The sequence below is a fragment of the Motacilla alba genome, chromosome 4 (assembly GCF_015832195.1).
Source record: "Motacilla alba alba isolate MOTALB_02 chromosome 4, Motacilla_alba_V1.0_pri, whole genome shotgun sequence".
NCBI lineage: Eukaryota > Metazoa > Chordata > Aves > Passeriformes > Motacillidae > Motacilla > Motacilla alba.
In genome coordinates, this window is record NC_052019.1 from 1,936,157 (window position 1) to 1,957,400 (window position 21,244).

General features: G+C 65.6%; 2 protein-coding genes across 3 annotated transcripts in view; one reads left to right on the forward strand and one right to left on the reverse strand.

The window, feature by feature from the left end:
- The window catches only part of LOC119700469 (dedicator of cytokinesis protein 2-like), a 52,294-nt gene that overhangs the window by 19,499 nt on the left and 11,551 nt on the right, over window positions 1-21,244 (forward strand). For both annotated transcript variants that reach the window (XM_038135642.1, XM_038135643.1), the window contains exons 24-28: window positions 80-150; window positions 505-611; window positions 836-963; window positions 2,260-2,310; window positions 3,157-3,252. In XM_038135642.1, the coding sequence (XP_037991570.1) occupies window positions 80-150; window positions 505-611; window positions 836-963; window positions 2,260-2,310; window positions 3,157-3,252 (453 nt within the window). The remainder of the gene's footprint in view (window positions 1-79; window positions 151-504; window positions 612-835; window positions 964-2,259; window positions 2,311-3,156; window positions 3,253-21,244) is intronic.
- Window positions 4,172-20,871, reverse strand: LOC119700470 (nascent polypeptide-associated complex subunit alpha, muscle-specific form-like). The gene is made up of 4 exons (XM_038135644.1): window positions 20,809-20,871; window positions 11,130-12,936; window positions 8,659-8,733; window positions 4,172-5,644 (listed from the first exon to the last, which is right to left on the reverse strand). Exons 2-4 carry the CDS (start codon window positions 12,614-12,616, stop codon window positions 5,416-5,418), a joined length of 1,791 nt encoding a protein of 596 aa, XP_037991572.1. The 5' UTR covers window positions 12,617-12,936; window positions 20,809-20,871; the 3' UTR covers window positions 4,172-5,415.

Consider the following 21,244-nt stretch of genomic DNA (forward strand, 5'->3'; position numbering starts at 1 on the left):
GCGGCCTCCCGGAGGGAGGGAGGCTCCAGAGCGTGCTCTGGGAGCGCTGCCTGAAGGCGGCTCTGTGGTGTCTCTGCAGGGAGCAGCTCTGAAATACCTGCCCTCCATCCTCGAGGACGTGTTTGGGATCTTTGACTCCTCCACTCTGGGGTAGGGTCCCCGTGTCCCCACCAACCCCAGCCCTGTGTCATGCTCAGCACCCGCCACTGCCACCTCTGTCCCCACATCCAGCACAGAGCTAGGAGCGGGCAGGGGGGTCTGGAATCACCTCCTGATCCCCTTCCCCGTGCAAAAATGGGAGAGTTCTGCTCAGTTTCAGCCTGGGAACTCAGCCCCAGCTGGCTTCATTTGGGGAATTCAGGCAGGGTTTGCCTGCTGGGTGCCTGTGGTGGGCCCAGCTGCCCTGTGGGACCATCCTGCCCCATTTAGGGGGTCCCCCTCACCCAGCAGCCCCATCCTGACCAGAAGCTGGAGCTCCTGCTTTAACTCCTCTCCTGACGGCAGGGCCATGCTGCGGGACTTTGTGGGGAACCTGCTGCCCCAGCGCCTGCTGAAGCAGAAGCTGCAGTCCCTGACTGACATTGTCAGCAGCAAAGCCTTCAAATCCCACGGTGAGAGGGGGTCCTGGGGACACTGCCCTTGCTGAGGGCCTGTGGGGGGCACAGCCACCCACCCCGAGACCGTGGCACAGGATGGGGATGAGTCCCTGAGCAGGGACCCCTCCTCTGCCTCGTGCCCAGGGTGGCTCCACAGCTGGGGACAATTCCCTCATGCCCGGGGTGGCTCCAGAGCCAGGGACAATTCCCTCATACCTGTGCCCCCCTGTGCCCCCCAGAGTGCCGGGAGCTGGTGCTGCAGGCGGCCCTGCCCATCCTGCAGGAGCTGATCCAGGCAGGGGAGGAGGAGGACGCCTGCATCGAGCTGCTCAGCAGCATCCTGGAAGTGCTGTACCAGGCCCAGAAGGTAAAGCAGGAGTCACCCGGGCAGTGACCTGACCAAAAACCCCTCTGAGTGGGGTTAAGCACCAGTTCCTGGTCAGAATATTGTTGGAGTTCACTGCCTGTGGGTGTAACCATCCCAGCAGGAACGTGCCCAGGGTGGGACAGAAACCTTGTGCTTTCCACCTCAGTGAGTTTCTGGTGGGTTGCCCAACATCCACACTATAACGTTTTTGCCCGGGGTTTCGAGCTGATCCGATGAGCTCTCAACACCCCAACGTTACACCCCAGAATAGCTCAGCGTTCGTCGGGAGGCATAAAAGGAGCAGGAGGCTGATGTGACAGCGTCAGGAACAAAAAAGGTTTAATAAAGGCAAAATAACAAACTCAAAGCGATCCAGGTGCCACAGACTTGTGCTCCTGGTAAAGACACCTCACAAAAGCCATTTGGTTTCTTTGTTCTGTGCTTTTCTACTCAATGGCCCAGGCGGGACCTTTTGGCTCATGGCCAATGAGCTGTCCCCAAACTCGAGGTGAAGTCCCCAAGGTCCTATCGGTGACTTTCCTACCTGATCACTGGGAGAAAGTTCTGGGCTCTTTCCTTTTTGGGGGACAGAGGAAGGTTCTGTCACTCTGTCCAAAGGGGGCACATTCCTACACCACACGGGTGGGGAAGGGGCTTCCAAGCTCAGGGGTGGCACTGATCTGAGGGTGGTGGGACATCAGCAGCTCCACAGAGTTGGGAGGAAGGTAGAGGGAGGGAGGAAGAAAGTGAGGGAAGGGAGGAAGGTGGGGGCACGCTTTCATGATAATGAATCATGAAAGATCTGGAGAGATATTTTGTGGAATTGGCCAACCAGACCAAGCAGGTTGAGAATGGCTTTTCTGGACTTGAATAAATCAAACAAATGTTTCCAAGCCTGATGCATTGGCCAAGGTCACCCAAACATTGGTTTTTGGTTGACTCACAGGCAGGATCACGTTACTTAAGGCAAACAAAAAAAGTAATAAGGCATGAGTATGATATCTGATTTAATTTAATATTTTTCTTTGGTTTCCTTTCTGATTCAAGGCACTTTTTGTCTTTTCCCAATTCTATTTTGGGACAGGCAAAATGTAACTAAAATTTCAATGGCCTTATACCCCCTATGAAACTCTGCTGGTCAGTCAGCCCCTGGGCAGTATCACACCCAAAATGAAGAGTGATGGCCCCAAACATGAGGCAGGGACATGGTGGGCACCCACCCACCCAAATGTGGCCTGTCTGGGGTGGGCTGGGGCCATTCCTGGGGGGTCTCAGCCCTGTTTCTGGTGATTGCAGAGCGCAGAGAAGCTGCGAGCGCGGCACAAGGACCGTGGGGACGTGGAGCTGGTGAGTGTCCCTGCAGCACAGGGAATGGTTTGGGAATGCACGGGGCTCTGTGCTCTGGCTTTTCAGGAGCCTTCCTCTGCTCCTGCCCTTCCTGGCTGCCCTGGGGACCCTTTTGGGGGCCCTTAGGAGGTTCAGGTGTCCCACCTGCAGTGCAGTGACTGGTGCTGTGGGAGCTGGGTTGGACACGGTGTCCTGGGAGGGCGAGGTGGTTCTTTAATCCCCACAGCACCAGGAAGCCCAGGAACGGGATGGAAAGCTCAGAAATTGTGGTGAAATGTCTTACTAACTTTTAAACCTCAAATAGCCTTTATGGAGAGCATGGTGGGACGCTCTGGGGGAGGATTCTGCTCTTCAGGGCTTCAATCCCATGAGAGTTGATCCCACCTTTGCCTGCCCAGTGCCATCCCCATCATCCTCAGCCATCCTTGGCTGTCCCATTGTCCCCAGCCAGGTGGCCACAGTGCCAGGGAGGTGTACAGGGCTGTACACCTCTCTGTACAAGATCCCAAATCCCGTATTTTTGCTGGAGCACACTGCCTTGCTCCGACTCCTGCTTTGGATCAGGCTCCATTCCCGTTTCACCACCCTTGGCTGTCCCCATTGTCCCCAGCCAGGTGGCCACAGTGCCAGGGAGGTCTACAGACCTGTACACCTCTCTGTACATGGCTGAGCTGTACAGAGATCCCAAATCCCATATTTTTGCTGGAGCACACTGCCTTGCTCCGACTCCAGCTCTGGATCAGGCTCCATTCCCGTCTCGCCACCCTGATGCCACCAGCCCTTGAAGGAGCCATGCTGGGACATCTCCCACAGCTGGGACATGCCCTGCCACCTCTCACCTTGCAGGCTCAGGTGAAGAAGCACATCCAGGTGGTCCTGGAGCGGCTGCTCCACACGGTCAATCGCAGGGTGATCGTGCTGGACCGGGAGAACCCGCTGAGGGTGAGTCCCGCTGCGCCGCTTCCCCTCGGGCCACACGGGAGAGGGGTCCCTGCTCTGGGGGGCTGGCTGTGTGTGACTGGCTCTGCTCCTCGCTGGCCCTGCTGCCAGCACCTGGCAGGACGGGGGTGGACGCCGGGGATGTGCCCAGTGGGATGCAGGGGAAAGCAGGGGCGAGTGGGCGGGGGGCAGAGGGGCAGGAAAAGCTGTTTTGGGAGCAGTGAAGGGTTTGGGCTGCATTATCTGGCTGAACCCAGTGAACCGTCGCAGTTTTACACGCCAAAAACGTGTGAGGAGCACGCTGGACTCGCGCGAAGGGAGGCGGGTCGGAGCTCCGCACGGAGCAGCGATGGGAGGGGACAGAGCCGGGACCAGCGGGGGCTCGGCATCCTCCCTGGGGACGTGGGGACAAACCCAGGAGCTGCGCTGCGTCTTAGGGTGGGCGATGAGCTGTGTTGGTGTGCGTTCTGGAAGCTCGGAGTGGGGAATTGCCGTGCCGTGCCGTGCCGTGCCGTGCCCGGGGCGCTGTGGGCAGCCGGAGCGGAGGCTCCGCCGCCGGGGCCGTGCGGCGATCCCAGCGCCGGGCTGTGATTCAGCCCTGACTCAGACAGGAGATGCATGCGGGGTCGCGCTGGGCTCCATCCTGCTTTTACCCCTCGTTCCCAGGCTCTGTGACTCAGAGCCGAAAGCGCCGGGCAGCGATGGAGGCGAGCAGGGATGAGGGTGAAATGCAGCCCAGGGCAGCGATGGAGGCGAGCGGGGATGAGGGTGAAATGCAGCCCAGGGCAGCGATGGAGGCGAGGGAGGATGAAGGTGAAATGCAGCCCAGGGCAGCGATGGAGGCGAGGAGGATGAGGGTGAAATGCAGCCCAGGGCAGCGATGGAGGCGAGGGAGGATGAAGGTGAAATGCAGCCCAGGGTAGTGATGGAGGTGAGGAGGATGAGGGTGAAATGCAGCCCAGGGCAGCGATGGAGGTGAGGAGGATGAGGGTGAAATGCAGCCCAGGGCAGGGATGGAGGCGAGGAGGATGAGGATGAAGCGCAGCCCAGGGCAGCACGGAGGGATCCTGGGCTGTGCTGCACTCCTGCTGCTCGCTCTGGCAGCTCTCCCCGCAGCCCCTGCCTCAGTCGGGGGTCCCAGACCCTCCAGCTCCAGCTGCTGGGAAGGGCTGAGGGCACCAAAAGTCTCTCCATCCATCCCGTGGCTGCTGGGCAAGAAGGGAGTTGTGCCCCTGGGCCGCTGTCCCGGCCGCAGCCCCCGAGTACCGGGGGTGTCCCTGGCACTCGGGGTGGGGTTTGACACTGTGGGCACCACCTGGAGAGCTGCGGCCACTCCTGCCCACCCTCCGTTTCCCTCCGTGACTGCAGCAGCCGCTCGCCGTGGCCAGGGGTGGCCAGAGCTTGTGGAGGAGGCTGGATGATGTCCCCTTTCCTTCCTGAGGTGGTGGCCCTGCTGGGACAGCTGTGGCTGCGCCACAGGCACTCCTCAGGGTGTGCTCAGACACCCACTGCTGCTCTGGGACCCCGACGCTGAGTTTTCCCTGCCGTGGCAGCCCCACAGAGGCTGGGATATTCGAACTCCTCATTCCTGACTCCCCGCCATCCGCCAGTGCATCTTCCCCACCCATGAGACCCCTGCCCAGCCCACCCTTTCCCCCGGGGGTTTTGGGGACAGATCTCCTGTCTCCGGGCCATAGTGTCACAGAGAGCATTCCCCACTGCCTGTGCCCAGTGGAAACCCCTGGTGTTCCCAGTTATCCTGCAGGAAGCCACGGGAGGGACGGGTGAGCAGCCCCGCTGTGGGGTGCAGGGCACTGATTTGAGTCTGGGGTGGAATGGGGCACCTCAGGGAACCCCAGACACAGGGAGAGCCAGGGAAACAGCCGCTGCCCCCTCCTCATCCTCCTCCTCCTCCAGAACAGAAGCGCACAGGCGGGAGAGGATGTAACAAAAATAGCGTCTCCTTGGAATTTATTGGATTCTCCTTAAATACAGCCGCTGCTCCCCTCGCCGTTTCCACACCCGAGCTCCCCGCGTTCAACGGAATGGTTAAAAATAGAAAAGCTGGTGCTACCCAAACCCTACCGTGGGAGGGAGGGAGGAGAGGTGGGCAGGGGGTCAGTGCTGGGACGGCGCCCCACGCTCCGGGCTCGGCGGGCACCGCGCTCACAGGAACCAGAAGCATTTGCGCCGGGATTTCTTCACGTCCAGCCTCGCCGGCAGCCTCGACACGGGCGACGGCTCCTGCCTGGGCGGTGAGGGGGTCCCCGCCGCCCCCAGAGCCACCCCCGCCGCCCCCAGCGCCGTCGGGGGGGAGCTCGGCCCCGTGTCGCCCTCGATGTGGCTCAGCACCCGCTGGAAGCGGCCTTCCTGCTGGCGGAAATCGTGCTCCACGCTGCGGCACACGGGGCGAGGGCACCGTGTCAGAGGGCAGCTGGCATCCCCTTGTGGCAGCCCCCCGTGTGCCACAGCCCCCCGTGTGCCACAGCCCCCCCATGTGCCACAGCCCCTGGCACCCCAAACGCAGCCCAGTGTCCCCAACACAGTCCCCAGGGAGTTCAGTGTCCCCAGCACAGCCCTCGGGCAGCTCAGTGTCCTCAGGACAGCCCTCGGGGACCTCGGTGTCCCCAGAACAGCCCTCGGGGAGCTCATCCCCCCAGGGCACATCCCCCAGAGCTGAGCCCTGCCACGCTCCCAGGGTGGCACAGGGACATGGCCGGAGTTCCTGGGGTCCCTGTGCACCTCTGTGAGGGGACATCCTGCCGCGTGTGCCATCAGACAGCCCCTGCCCACCCCCTGTGGGCTGTGAGGGGGGTCCGGGGCTGGATCCCTCCTGCCGGAGCAGCCCGACCTCCCTTGTGCCAGAGGGACAGAGCAGTGCCAGCCTGACCTGGTGGCCCGGGGACAGAGCAGTGCCAGCCTGACCTCGTGGCCGGGGTTTTTTTGGGGTGGGTCCTTCTCAGCTGCCTCCCCCGCCCCATCCTTTTGCTCCATCCTCTTCCTCACCCCCTGGCAGTGCCATGGCTCTGTGTGAGGCCACCAGGAGCCGGACACTGGCTTGGATGGAGACCAGTGCTGCGGCTGGGGGGGTGAGCCGGGGGTCTGTGGGACCCCTGGAGAGGGGTTGTGTGTCCCGGGGGCCATGGCTGGGGACAGCTGCAGCATCGGGAAGCGGCGAGAGCTCTGCTGCTGCCCGTCACGCGGCTGACGAGGCAGGAATTAGGGTGTCCCCGGTCTGGGTGGGTGAGAGGGACTGTGCCACCACAGCTCTCAGGTTTCTGGAGCCCTCAGGGTCCCCACGAGTCCAGGTCCCTGCAGTTGTTGGTGTCCCCTCCAGCCCTTTCTGTGCCCACAGTCTCCCTGCAGCCCCAGTGTCCCCGCAGCCTCCAGTGTCCCTGCAGTCCCTGCAGCCTCCAGTGTCCCCGCAGCCTCCGGTGTCCCTGCAGTCCCCGCACCCCCGGTGTCCCCGCAGCCCACGGTGTCCCTGCACCCCTGGTGTCCCTTTATCCCCCGGTGTCCCCGCAGCCCGCCCCCGGTGTCCGTGCACCCCCGGTGTCCCTGCACCCTTGGTGTCCCCGCAGCCCCCGGTGTCCCTGCAGCCCCGGTGTCTCCGCAGCCCCCGGCGTCCCTTCATCCCCCGGTGTCCCCGCACCCCTTGTGTCCCTGCAGCCCCGGTGTCCCCGCAGCCCCCGGCGTCCCTTCATCCCCCGGTGTCCCCGCACCCCTTGTGTCCCCGCACCCCTTGTGTCCCTGCAGCCCCGGTGTCCCACAGCCCCCGGTGTCCCTGCACCCCTGGTGTCCCCGCAGCCGCCGGTGTCCCCACAGCCCCCGGTGTCCCCGCAGCCCCCGGTGTCCCCGCAGCACCCTGTGGTGCGGGCTGGCTGCCGGCAGCCACGTGCTGCGATGTTCCCTCTCGCGGAAAACGCGTCAATCTCCTCGCACCAGCCACGTCCCATCGGATCAGCGAGGTGCCACCGAGTGTCCCCGGGAACGCGCACGCGGCGCTGCCACCCCGCACACGGGGAGCGCCCCACGAGCCCCCCGGCGTGCTGACACCTCCTGTCACCTCCTGTCACCTCCGCTGGCGAGGACAAGGAGTGTCCCAGCCGTTTCTAGAGAACAGGGTGAGGGGTGCAGGCCATAATGGGGGGGCAGCGCAGGCAGGGGCCTCAACTCCCCGGCAGTGACACAGGGAGGGGTTGGCACTGCTGTGGGACCCTAAGGTGGGACAGGGCCAGGCAGCCCTGATCCCCTCCATGGGCCATCCCTGGGGTCTGGTGCTGGGGGTGCTGCCCCTGCTCCCTCACCCTGGGTCCCCCCAGAGCCTCTCCTCATCCCACGGGTGGCAGCGAAAGCCACAGCGAGTCCCCAGCGGGAGCCCGGCCATTCTGGGGAGCCACCTCCCCCAGATGTGACATCTGTGCCGCTGCCGTGCTGCCTGGAGACAGGCTCGTCAGGCCTAATTAGCCTGAAGTCCCCCAAGAGCTGCAGCAGGGGAGCGTGGAGCAAGTGTGTGTGGGGAGCAGGAGTGCTGAGGCAACACTGCCACCGAGCACAGGGACACGAGGGGACCCCAGCCGGGCACCCCCAGCCTGAGGTGCCCCAAGGAGGGGGCACAGTGCTCACAGAGCATGGCAGGGCAGCGGCACACGTGCACCACGGTGCACCACAGAGCGTGGCTTGGGAGCAGCTCACCGTGTCCCACACATCCCTGTGCTAACAGCTTCAGCCTAATTACAGCAAAACGGGAACACACCTGGCCAGCCACCTGCACTGCAGAGGGGACGGCCAGAGGGACAGAAGGACACCCAGGGGTGCCTGGAAGGGCAGAAAGCTTTAGCAAAACTGCAAGCATCCCAGTTCCCCCAAAGACAATGCTGGGAGGGCCTGAGATGCCTTTCCCACACCCCAAAGGGGATCTGAGGAGAGCGCAGCAGAGGAAGGGGCTTCCACGCCCTGGCCCAGAGCCAAGGCTGGGCAGCAGAGCCCGGGCCCTGTGTTCCCAAAGCACAGCGAGGGGCAGGAGCCCATCTGCAGCATCTGTGCAGAGCTGGCACAGGGACAAGAGGATGCAGCCTGGATTTGGAGCGAGCCCACGCAGCAGCCGCTAGCGAGGCTTCCCCGATAGATTGCTGTTCCAGGAGAGAAACGCTCTGCCATGGTGCCAGAGCAGCCCCCTTCCAGATGCTGCTCCTCCATGGAGATCACCCTGGCTGATCCTGGTCTGCGGGGAGAGAGGGTCAGATCCAGCCCAAGTGACGGCCCAGACACCCAAAAACGCTCTGCGTGTGGTGCCCCCCAACACGGGGCTTGGCTGTCACCCTCCGTGCTGCCTCACAGCCGGTGGAAAAGTCTGGGATTGCAGGGAGCAGAGCCCGCGGGGCGCTCGGAGCCGGGGCTGGCCCTCACCTGTAGATGATGCAGGCACAGTCCCGGCAGGTCCCGCAGTTGGCGATGTCCTGCCCGGTCCGGTACGAGTGGCGCCTGTGACAGAGATGTGCTGTGAGCCTGGAGACCTGCTCTGGGTGTGCCTGAGTCCTCTGCTGCCCCTGCTTCCACCCCAGCAGCCAGGACTCTCCTCCCTGGATCCCAGCTCCTTTCCTTTCTGGGATCCATCTCCTCTCCTCCCTGGATCCCAGCTCCTTTCCTCTCTGGGATCCATCTCCTCTCCTCCCTGGATCCCAGCTCCTTTCCTCTCTGGGATCCATCTCCTCTCCTCCCTGGATCCCAGCTCCTTTCCTCTCCGGGATCCAGCTCCTCTTCCTCTCGGGGATCCAGCCCCTTTCCTCTCTGGGATCCAGCTCCTTTCCTCTCTGGGATCCATCTCCTCTCCTCCCTGGATCCCAGCTCCTTTTCTCCCTGGCATTCAGACCCTCTTCTCTCTGTATCTCCTCCTGAACCCCAGCTCCTCTTCCTCTCTGGGATCCATCTCCTCTCCTCCCTGGATGCCAGCTCCTGTCCTCTCCGGGATCCCCCCCTTTCCTCTCTGGGATCCAGCTCCTTTCCTCTCTGGGATCCAGCCCCTCTCCTCCCATGTGATCCTAATGAATTCCAAGCCAGGTGCTTCTCTGATGGGAGCACACCAGTGCTGGGCACTGTGGCACCTCCAAACCCTTCCTGCTGTGTCCTCCCCTCCCATCCCCATCCCAATCCTCCTCCCAAGGCTCCCCACACATGGTGCCATGGAGGGAGCACGAGGCCCGTGCTGCTGCCCTGGCACGGCAGTGCCCTGGCAGATGGGCACAGGGAGATGCTCCAGACTAATCTCCAGCCTACGCCAGACTCGGAATTTATCTTTTTGATGTTTTTGTACCAGAGCATCCTTCTCCTCCTCCAGAAAGGTGCACAGGGCTTGGATTAGGCTGATTCCTGCCCAGGCTCAGCTCGTGCTGCTGCACAGAAGGGATTTTCACCCCACATGTCTCTGCTGCTGCTGCCAGACCCCAACCCTGAGACACCCTGATCCCAAGAGCTGTACTGGGGTCTTCCTGCACCCCAGCACTGCTGATCCCTGCTCATTCTGCTCTGTCCAAAAGGAGCCCTGTGAGTGCTGTTGGTCCCTTCTCCATGTCTCCATTGCCCCTTCAGGGCTGTGGGCTTTGGGGGCACAGCTGACAGGACATGTCCCACATCCACGTCACATTTCCTCCTTGAAATCTTCCTCCTGTTACTCGACCTTGACCATGGCTGTTCTCAGCCCTCAGAAACTGGGTCTGTTCATGCACCAAATTACACATTGCAATGGGGATTTATTCTGCCAGCACCTGAAATAGATCATGAGGCCCTTTATACGTATATATATATGTGTGTGGTACAGAAATGTGTGTGTGCCTGCGGCTCTGGCGTTGTAAAACAGCCCCCCTCTGCTGGGAGAGCTCATCCTGGGAAACTCTTTCATGTTTTATAGATATCATTTTTTTTGTGGGATCTTGCTGGTGGTCGGTGCCAGGATGTCTCAGGGCTGGTGGCCCTGCTCTGCTGTGCAGGGATCTGACCTGAGGCTCTGCTGTTCTGCAGCACAAGGACACGAGGATAATGTTTGATGCGATTTCCTATCTCTGGGTGTCTTGTTTGCTTGTTTGGCTGCCACAGTAAATGGAGGTGAGGTCTTAATTAAGGTGTCCCAGACCCCTGAGGGGTCTCTCCCCACTGACAGGGCTCCAGGGGTGGCACAGGGGCAATGGGGGCAATGTTCCCTGTGCTTCACTCACAGCCAAAACCATCTGATTTAATGGTTAATCATGGCAATCTTGGGCATCAGGAAGAAGCCCCAGAGATTTTACAGGATGCCAGGCCTGGCACCTCTTGGGGGTTTGTTGGTTGCCCTCATGGGAGATGAGTTTGGACCATTTCAGCTCAAGGCCATGGTGGGCTGACCTAGGACACCTTCCTCCGTCTGGCAAATCTGCCTGGGAGGCCAGGGAATGCTGGCCTGGGGAACTCCCTGCCCTTGGAGCAGGCTCTGGGCAGGGCAGGTGCTGGGCACCTCCCTGGGACACAGCCAAACCCATCACGGGGGCACCAGCCATGGGTTTGTGCCCTCCAAGGATGGAGCAGGGATGTGTGGTGCCTGCCTAAGCCTGCTGTTGGGATGTGCCATTCTAGATCCCTGCTGCCAGTGACTAAGGGACAAATCAGCTGCAGCAGAGCCAGGCAGGAACCCAGCACCCCCTCGTGCCCCATCCCTGGGCACGGGCAAGGCATGTGAGACTTCTCACCAAGACCTGGAGCCACGCATGGACAGCAGCTCTGAGTTTCTCAGAGGGAAACACCCTAAGCGGGCAGCAGCATCCAAATCCCTGTCAGGGTCCCCCATCCTCCATCCCCAGCCCCCGGGGACATTGTCCCCACAGCCCCTCACTCTGTGCCCTCCTACTCACCCATCCCGCTGCGCCTCCTTCTTCTCCAGGTCCTGGATGACATCCAGCAGCACCCGGATGGTTTGCTGGCTGGTCTCCAGCACCCCTTCCAGGGACTGCAGCTGGGAATGCAGGTCCCCCTGCTCCCCGGGCCCCCGGGGGCCCTCTCCCTGAGATGTCCGGGCGTCCTCAGCCCTCGCTGGTGGTCCCACCGGCCCCTTGGCCACCACCACCAGCTGCAGAAGGTCCTGCACGTGGTGCAGCGCGTCCGGCTGCTCGGCGGCGGGGCAGGGCTGTCCGTGCCGGGGGGGCTCCGCCGTCCCTCCGGCCGCTCGTGTCCCCTCGCTGGGGCCCCGCGGGGCCGTGCACGGCGGCTCCCCGTTCCCCTCAGGTCCTGTCCAGCCGTGCCCGGCTTCGGCGGCGCGGAGCCGGCTGCAGGTGCCGAGGGCGGCCGGTGTCTTGTCCGGCGCCGGTGGCACGGGGGCTGGCGAGGCGCAGCAGGGTCCCCCCCAGAGCGCGGCGCAGAGCTGGTGCTGGGGGGCCGGGGGGTCCCGCGGGGGGTTGCCCTGAGGTGGCTGGCGGAGGCCGGGGGTGTCCGTGGCGGGGACGGGCTGCCGGCGGTGCGGCGAGGGCTGGCACGGGGGCACCGGGCGGCCGCAGGGCAGGCTCCGCTCCGAGTCGCTCCGGCCGAGCCCCCGCTGCTCGGAGGGCGGCCGGGGCTGGCCGCAGGGCACGGAGGCCGGGCGCGGGGCGACCCCGTGGTTGCCCCGGGGGCTCCCGCGGAGCTGGGCACAGGTTGGGGGCGACGGGCAGGGCTCGGGGGCGCAGCTTTGCACCGGAGGGGCGCAGGGGGCGGCGGGGCACCCGGCGGTGCCCCGGTAAGGGGGAGGGGGGTCCCTGGGTGGTGGCGGTGGCGGCGTGCGGCGCGTCTTGGCGTGCAGGGCGACGCCCGCGGTGGGGTCGTGGCCGGGGAGGCCGCCGGGGGCCCGCGGGGGCACGGCCCAGCCGGCCACGGTGGGCACGGCCGCCGCCGGGCACCGGGCGCTCGCCGCGGCGGGCGGTAGCGCGTCCTCCGCCACATCGCAGACGCTCTTGCTGCGGGGCTGGGGGGCCGGGAAGGGCTTCTGGAGGCTGGGCGAGGTCTGGATGGCGGTGCTCATGCACGCCTTCCTGGGCATGGGCAGCGTCAGCGAGCCGGGCTGCGCCTGGGGCCAGCTGCGCCGCGAGGCACGGAGAGCCGCCGGCTCAGGGGGGTCCCTGGGGGGCGGCGAGGCACGTGGGGTGTTGTGGCCGGGGCCGGCCGCGGGCCCGGGGCTGTCCGCCCGCCCCGCGCCGGCCTCCACCAGGTCCTTGAAGCGGACCTGCTGCGTGCGGTTGCGCCGGCGCTTGAGGCGGCTCTCGATGTCGGGCGAGTCGCGGTTGAGCAGCACCGAGCGCACCGTCATGGCTTTCTCCTGGCTGCCCTCGCCGGCGGGGGCCGGGCCGGGCACGGGCTCGCGGCTGACCATGGCTCAGCGCCGCGGGGCCGGGGTGCTGCGGCGGGGCGCGGGGGGCCGGAGCCCTGGGCTGCAGCCGTCCCCGGAGCTGCTGGGGCGGCGGGCAGCCTCATCCCGCGCCGCCACGGACGGGGGATGCTGGGCCGGAGGTGGGCGAGGGGTCGCCGGGCATGCTGCCCGCCGCCCGGCCCTACAGCCCCCGGCGCGCCGCCCCGACGGCCGCGCCCGGTACCGCGGCTCCCCGCCGGTGCCCGCTGCCGCTCATCGTCCCGCCGCGGCTCCCGGGCTCAGCGCCGCCCGGTGCCGGCCGTGCCCGCCCATGGCTCCCGGACCTGCGGGGACAAAGAGAGGGGCGTCAGAGCCGGCCACGCCACCGCGGCCCCCGAGGACACGAGTGTCCCCGTGGAAGTGCCGGCCTCTCCCAGCTCGGCTCCCTCCCGGCCCACCATCAGCAAACGCGAAGAGACAGGCTTTGATCTGCGGCGCTGCCTCCTCAGCACAAAGGGAGAAGGGAAAAGAAAGCCCTTTAGCATAAACACGTTCCGAGTTCACAGCTCAAATCAAGCAGAAGCGGCTGATAAAAATAGCTCTGCCTCGCCGGGGCTGGTGCCTCGTGTGCGGGGCGCGGGCAGCGGGAGGGCAGCGCAGGGGCCGGGGCAAGGGGCGCCCGTGAGGGACGGACGGACGGACATGGGACACCCCCCGCACGTGGGACACCCGCCAGGCACGGGCAGCAGCTCTGCGAGGGATGGGCGAGGCGTGGGGACATGGCGTGATGGGCATGGGGTCCGTCCTGCCTAGGGCGTGGCCAGGGTGACACAGGGGACATGTCACGTGTGGTTGTGGCCGGACTGGGCACCAGAGGTGATGGCTGGGCTGCAGGCATGGGGGACCAGCTGTGTGAGCAGCGGCGAGACGGTGGCTTGGGGACACGGAGTCACTTCAGACACGTGGGGACGAGCAGGAGGGAGAACCTCCTGTGAGGCCGGGGGATGTCACTGACACCAGCAGCACTTCACAGAGGCACAGGGGCAGGACCCGGGGTCACAGCCGGATTGTACCCAGCTGCATCCCCATCCCTGCCATCATCCTGGTCCCTGCCATTGTCCCCGTCCCTGCCATCGCTCCCGCACGGCTCTGCAGGGCTCCTCCTCCTCCTCACACCCGCAAGGCGAACCACCCCGCAGCCCTGTCCCAGACGTACCCCCAGCACCTACCCCCGTGCCCCCCGGGCACTGCCCGGGCACCAGGAGCACGGGGCACACCGGGAGCCCTGCTGGGATGTCCCGGCGTGCAGTGGAGGCCGTCAGCTCATTTTGGGGCGCAGCCAAAACCAGAGATTCCAGCCGCAGCGAGCAGCGAGCGCTTCATCTTTGTCGCACCGCACCGTGTCCCGTGCCCCACATCCCGGTGGTCCCCACCCCGGGGCACAGCCCGCACCCTCTCCGCACTCCGAGGCGGGAGCCTCACCAGCTCCGCAGCCTCCCTGCCCTCCCTGCGGACGGACACACGGCTCAGACGCCTCCCGGTCCCCTCCCTGTCTTGCCTGGCTCCTTGCTGGCACGAAGCGCTGACTCGGCACAGCAGCCCGGAGTCCCCGGCACGGCCAAACTTCCAGCGCTGCGTGCCCGTGCCCCGTGCCCGCCCGGGCCGGCAGCGAGCGCTGACCCAGCGGAGCCGGGGGCTCTCTCGGCCCTCCCCGAACGCTCCGTGTTCGTCGGGATGCTGCTCCACGCGCCGCCCGGCGCTCCCCTCCCCGAGCCTGGAGCCGTGCCCAGACACCCGGAGATGTCTGCGAGGCAGGACGAGACGAGCGACGGGATGGGGCTGCTCGTTAGTATGGACAGCAACAGGCGGAGCAGCGAGCCGAGCTGGCTGGGGCTGGAGCCAGAGGCGCCCGTCCTCGCTTCCTGCATCGCCACATCCCTGCTGGCCCGGGCCACGGGCACCCGCGCTGGCCTGGGCACCGCCTGGGCACAGCTCATAAATATACCGGGATATCCGTGATGTACGAGCCACCGTCACGGACGCGGGGTCACCTCTGTCCTTGTGCCGGAGCTTGGTGTCCCCGGCAGCAAGAGGGCAACGAGGGAGGGCAGAGGGTCCCGCTGGCCCCATCTGGAGCTCAGCGCTCCAGAGGAGCCCGGTGGGCCAGCCTGCTCCTCTGGAGCGCTGGGCAGGGCTCCGAGGGCCGGGCACGGGGCAGGAGCGCCGCTGGCACGGTGTAAGGGCAGCAGCAGCCCTGCGAGGCTGCGGCGGGGCCCCGGGCGAGCCGTGGCTGACGCAGCGTGGGACGGAGCCGTTCCCCTGCCGACGCAGCAAACGCGGCGCTGTCACTCAGCCGGGCCTCGCCGGAGCACCCTCGGCCTTCCCCGAACCGCCGGCAGATCAGAGACGAGCCACAAGGACAAAGGGAAGCCTATAAATTATACATGGAGCAACTCCGTTTGGGAACGGTTCTGAGGATGTCAAACACCCGCGCCAGGACCCTCCCACGCATCCCTGCGCCTTCTCTGCGCTGTGCTTGGGTTTTTGGGTTTCGTGCCCCGCTCGGGCGCTGTTTGCAGCACTCCGGCATCTCCGAGCATGGAGAACGAGCCCCGCTGTGGGGCGGGATCGGGATGGTCCAGCCTAGGGGCTGATGGACTCTCCTGGACCGTCCCTGAACCCGAGGAACCCACTCTGCCGGTGGCTCCAAAGGACATCTCGGATGCGCCCGGCACTTCCCAGGCACGCTTCGAGCACTTTTACTGGGCAATGGTGCTCAGCACCTCAGTCCTGGAGCCCCTCCAAGGTCCTGAGCCCACCACAGCCCCTTCCAGGGTCTACTCCAACAGGACCCCAGGGCTGTGGTCGCTCCTCCCTCCAGGAGAGACCTGTGCGACCCCCCTGAACCAAAGCAGGAGCTCTGGTGCTCCGCTCTGCCGGACGCCGGGCTCCTCCTTGCAGTGGCCATGGCACAGCGACTTGAGGAGAGCCCAGTGGGTGGGACAGGGAGCCACAGAGCCCTGCCTGGCGATCTGGGGGATCGCAGGAGGGCTGGGACCGCCCAGGGGATGGGTTTGGTGCCTGGCTGATCCCCTCTGAAGGAGGGCAGCAGGAAGCAGCCACGGCGGCGAGGAGAGCACGGCTCATCAAACCCATTTGCTGCCGGGCTTGATGAGGTTCCAAGTTTGGTCAGTGGAGGTAAAAGCCTCGGCGGAGAGGACTCGGGTTTCTGTGAGGCATTTGACATTTCAGTGAAGGAAGCAGGATGATCCCAAAAGCAAAGTGGCACGCTTGAAGTGGGTTAAAAGCAGCTCACCAGCTCGTAACCATCCCGCGGCCCTGAGCACGCAGGAAAACTGAGGAAAGGGGAGAAAATGAAGAGCAGGGAAGGAAAAAAGCCAGTTCAGAGACAGGCAAGGGGCATGGAGCAGAGAATGTGCAGGATGGGGCTCTGAATGGCAGCTCCAAGCTCCGTTCGTGGCAGCTGGAAATGTGTGTTGGCATGTCAGAGAAGCAACTTCCTTAAAAAGTGAGGCCAGCTGGCACAGGAACAGCTTGGAAAGGCTTTGCACAGTGGTGGACCCTCCATCACAGCAATTTTTTAAGGTCTGAGTGTTTTTTTCCTCTGGTTCTTATGGGAATTCCATGCACATGGATAAGGTGAGACAGCAGGTCACATAGGTGATGTTCAGGTGAAAGCAGGTGATGGCACTGTGACATGCCACGAGTTCTGCTGCAGTGGGTTCTGCTGGATGCTCACACACTTGGGAATGATCTCTCCTCTGCTGAGTGACCCCAGGAGCTGAGGTCATCAGGAATCTCTTCTCATGGATGCTCCTTAGAGAGCCCCAGCCCTGGGTTTCTCTGGCCACCATCTGTGGTGAATTTTGTGAGTGTGAGGCACTAAACCTGCCGGGTTTGCATCATGGGACACATTTCTGATGGTGCAGGGCTGACCTCAGAGGTCGCAGCCCTGCTTCTCACTGCCCTGCCTGGAAAGTTACCTGCCAGCTCTTTCTCCATCTATCCTCTCCTTCACCCTTGCTGTAGTGCCGCGGAAAAGGGAAAAACGGAGCAGACACATAAATCTTCTCCTCGGGACACAGGAAGCCAGGAGATGAGATTTATGAGGGAGGAAGTCAGGTTCTTCTGGAACCGCAGAGGAGAGAAGTGAATGACCCGGCTCTGCTCGCAGGGCAGTGCCTTTGTGGGGCAACACATCCGATTCTCCTGATCTCCAGAGGGGGGAGAGGAGCTGCCGGCAGTGGAGCGGGGCAGCACTGGAGGAGGAGGCGCTGGAGGGGCAGGAACCAAGCTCATGACACATCACTCCTAATCCTGCCTTGGCTCCAGGAGGACTCGAGGCGTTTGTTCTCGGATCAGAGCATGTGTGGCACTCGAGGATGGAGGACTTGGAGCAGCTCCTCGGGCAGCTTGCGCACCCCAAATCTGCTTCCTCGCTGAGGAAGCTCCACCACGAAGCCAGCTCATGCCCTGCCCTCATGCTTCTCTTGGAGGCTCTTCCAGAACCCAGCTGCTGGGAGCCTCACAGACCTTCTCATTTCCTGCAGGCACTTAATCACACCCGTTCACATCCGACTGTACTCGTGCCAGCGGAGCGCTTCCGCTCCAGCCGCTCCTCTCCCTCCTCGCTGCTCAGCCCTCGCAGCCCCCAGCAAGGAGAAGCCCCTTCTCCAGCCACGTTCCCGGCGCTGCCTGAGCCCAGCTTGGCTCCTGTCCCCAAGGCCAGCTCCTCGTGTCCCTGAAGGACCTCGCAGTGCTGACCTCTCCCTCTCAGCAGCGCTCCGGGCTCTGCTCCGACACCACCGCGGCTCCCCCAGGAGCCCTGGGCTGGCCTGGCCGAGGACACAGCGCTGTCCCTGCCACCAGGGCCACGCCTGGGGTGGCTGCGCCCCTCAATCCCCCCAGCCCCACATCGAGCGTCGCCCAGGGGTGCTGGGAGCAGCACGGGCCCGCGGGTCCCGGCGCCAGCGCGGCTCGCACGAGCGAGGGATCCGCGCTCAGCCCTATGTAGGTCACTGGCTGGAGTGCTCCGCGGGAACATTAGTCACTCTCCCAGCCACGGGGCCCAGGAGAAGGCTCTGGCACCCGGCCCGGGCAGGGAGCCCCCACCACCCACCTCCCCACGGCACCGGCACCCACGGCCACCCCGCGGGCTCCTCTCTGGGGCCGCCGAGGCTCCCGGCTGGCCCGGCCAGGCGTGCCGCGGCTCGCGCCCGTGGAAGGGATCCCGTGGGCCGGGGAAGGAGCAGCGGCACCCTCCCGGCACGCCGAGGTCACCGGCTCGGCTGCCATCGCTCCCCTCCGACTGCGGATGTGCTGCTGCTGCAGATGGAGCCGCGCACGGCCAGGGAGACGGGAGTACAAAGCCTCTGCACGAGCCTTCAGAAGCTGCAGAAGCCAAATTATTCCTCTGTCTCCCGTGGATGCTAATACGGCTGTCATGGCAGTGGCGTCTCTGTTCGCCGTGCTACCTGCTGGCGTTCCCACCTCTCTGCCAGGCAGAGCAGCTTTGGTATCGCTGCTTTAATGAGACGTGAAGAGGTAGAGTGACCTGCCTGGGGGAGCACGGGCAGAGCGGAGCGGGAGCAGCTCAGGAGGAGTTTGTTCTGTGTCCCGAGGCTTCCCCGGTCTCATCTGTGGAGGAGCGGGCGGGCATCCCTGGAGCTGCTGCCTTCCAGAATACAAATTCCTGCCTTTAAGCGCGTTCTCAACGCGCTGTGGTTCAGTGCCACCCCCGGGGCTGCAGGAGGGACCACCCCAGGAAGAAGAACACCCTGCTCGGCTGCTTCCTTGGGGAATGGACAGTACCATTCTCCTGCTCCTCGCCCTGGGGATGCCCTGGTGGCCACACCGACCTAGGAAGATGTTTGTGATGGAGATCCAGCCCAGCACCAAACCCCAGGGCTCCGCTGGCATCTCCAGCACAGGCTGATCCTGCAGCAGGGACAGGACGAGGGAAGTGGGACACGGCCCAGAGACTTTTGGCCACAGGAGACCCAGCTCATCTGCAGACCCTGGAGAAGGGGTTGGGCACCCATCTGGAGCCCACCTGCCCCAGCGTGCAAAGCAATCCCCGGGCCAGGGGACACTGGGTGACAAAGGCTCCATGGGCTCCCTCACAGGCCAGAAATGACATCAGAAAGCCACCAACTGCCCCCAGAGCACAATTCTGGAAAAAGCTGGAAAGGCTTCACCACCCAGCAGTTCCTGCACCGCCCCAGCTGCCCCTGCACACGCCGGTCCAGGCTCGGGGGGCTCCGTCCTGGGGTCCCTGCCCCCAGGGAGCCCCTGGGGCAGCCCCCGTCCCCCCAGCACCCACCGGCCGCGGTGGCGGCAGCCAGCGGCTGCGGCTGCAGCTCCCAGCCCTGGGAACGTCCTTCCAGAATACAAATTCCTGCCTTTAAGTGCATTCTCAATGCCATCGAGCAGCCTGCCCCCCTTTATCTCCGTGAGCTCCCGACAACGCTGGCTACCAGGGGAATTTGGGAATTAGCGAGTGCTTTCCTCCGCCTCGTGCCTCAGTTTCCCCACCGCCGACCAGTCCAGACCATACGGAGCACCTCCGCAAACAGGCGAGGCAGGCTCTGCCCGCGGCGCTGGTTGGGAGTGAGGAGTGTTGTTAGCAGGGACAGGAGCGGACCCGCTCATTAGCTGTGGCCTCTGGATGCCACCATGCTATTAAGTAATTACAATCATTATCATCCGTAAAGAAGACAACCTCGGTCCAAAGGAGCTTCTTGCGACGAAACCCACCCCGCTCCTCCGGAAGGACGAACGCTCCCTGCGGAGAGGGGACACCGGGAAGGGCCGGAGGTGCCACCCTGAGCCGGGCTCTGCCCCCCGCTGCTCCCGGCCCCGCTCCTCGGGCGGCACCGGCGGCAGGGAGCGCAGCCGGAGGTCCCCGCGTCCCCGGCTGTGCCGAGGGGTTCGTTCCCGTAGCCCCGGGAGGGGCCGAGCGCGGAGATCGCCGCGAGCCGCCGCTGGCACCGGGCACGCCGTGCCCCTCCGAGCGAGCGGCTGACACCCGCGTCCCCGTATGTCCCCGTGCTGGCACAGCGGGGCCCGGCGGTTACTCATACGTGTCCACCTCGTGCTCCCGACACGAAAGCGGCTCCGCGCAGCCCTCGGCCCCTCTCCCGCACCGGCGGCCGCGGCTCCAGCGGGGATCGCGCGCGTTCCCGCGGGCGGGATCGGGACCGGAGCCCCCCGGCAGGGACCGGCGCACCCCCATTTCGCGGGACTGCCCGGGGCTCGCTCCCGGCATCCCGGAGCCCCGCCGGCGGACACAAGGCCTTGGGCGCCGGGAGCTGCCGGGAGCAACGTGGGCTGAATCCCTCCGGCCCCGGCCGGCGTCACCGCGGCGCGCGGTACCGAAAGTGACATCCCTGGATCTGCGTGTGCGTGTGTCACCCGGCACAGCCCCGGCTGACGGACGCGTTCCTAACGAGGGGGAGCGGAGATGAGCCCGCCCGGCCGCTCCCCGGAGCGGCTCCGGCACGCAGCGACCCGGCGAGCGGCGGGGCCACGGGCAGGGGCGGACAGGGCGAGGCTGCGGCACCGCGGCGGAACGTGGGGGGTCTTCGGCCCCTCTAACACGGCAGCTCCCACCAGGATGCTCCTCCGTAGGCTACACACCGTGCCACCGTTCCGGCACGGCTGTGTCCCCCGGAGACCCCCGCCACGGTAACCGGTGGCCACCTCGGTGCGGGGTGCCCGGCGCAGGGGGCTCGGTGCGGGGTGCCCGGCGCAGGGGGCTCGGTGCGGGGTGCCCGGCGCACGGTGCCTGCCGTAGGATGCTCGGTGCGCGGTGCCACCGTCCCCGTGCCTCCCGCAGCTCCCCAGGCAGCTCCTGCTCGCCGGGAGCAAAGGAGGGGCGGACAGGGAGGTGCCGCGACTCCCGGGGCTCCGGGGACACCGAGGATCCCCCTCGCCAGCCCAGCTCGGCTCCTCGCCCCGGCCCCGCCGGCCCCCGCGCATCCCGCGGGCCGAGGGTCCCCGCACGGCCGCGCACTCCCGGTTTCGGGGCTCCCCGCACCCGTGTCGCCGCCTCTGGCCCCGGCGTTCCCACGCCCCGGCCGCGGGGCCGCCCGGGGTCCCGGTACCGGCGGGCGCCGCAGGGCCGATGCCCCCAGCACCCGGTCCGGCCGCCGCCCCGCTCCCCGGCCGAGCCTCCTCCCCATCCCGCCCGGTACCTGGTGCTCCGAGGCGGCGGCGGCGGCGGCGGCGCGGGTCCGGCAGCGGCGGGCGCGGGGCTCGGCGGGGCGGGGCGGGGCGGGGCGGCGCGCGCTCGCCGGTACCGGGGCGGAGCCGGCGGGGGCGGAGCGGGGCCGGAGGGCGGAGCCCCGCCGTGGGGTGCGCGCCCGGGAGCCGAGCCCCGGAGCCCGGGAGGAGCCGCGGTCCCGGCGCCGGCAGGGCGCTGCCCGGGCGGGGCGGTGCCGGCGTGCCCCCGGTGTGCCGGTGCTGCTGAGCGGGGCAGCCCCGGGGCCGGGGCACCCCATGGGTTCCCGAAGGAGCGGGAGATTTTGGGCTTTGATCCGTTTGCTTTGCACAAGAGAATTCCCTGAAATCCCCTCGTAGAGACAGAAACCCCCTCGTAGCCAGGGCTGGCCGCGGGCGCTCGTTGCTCCC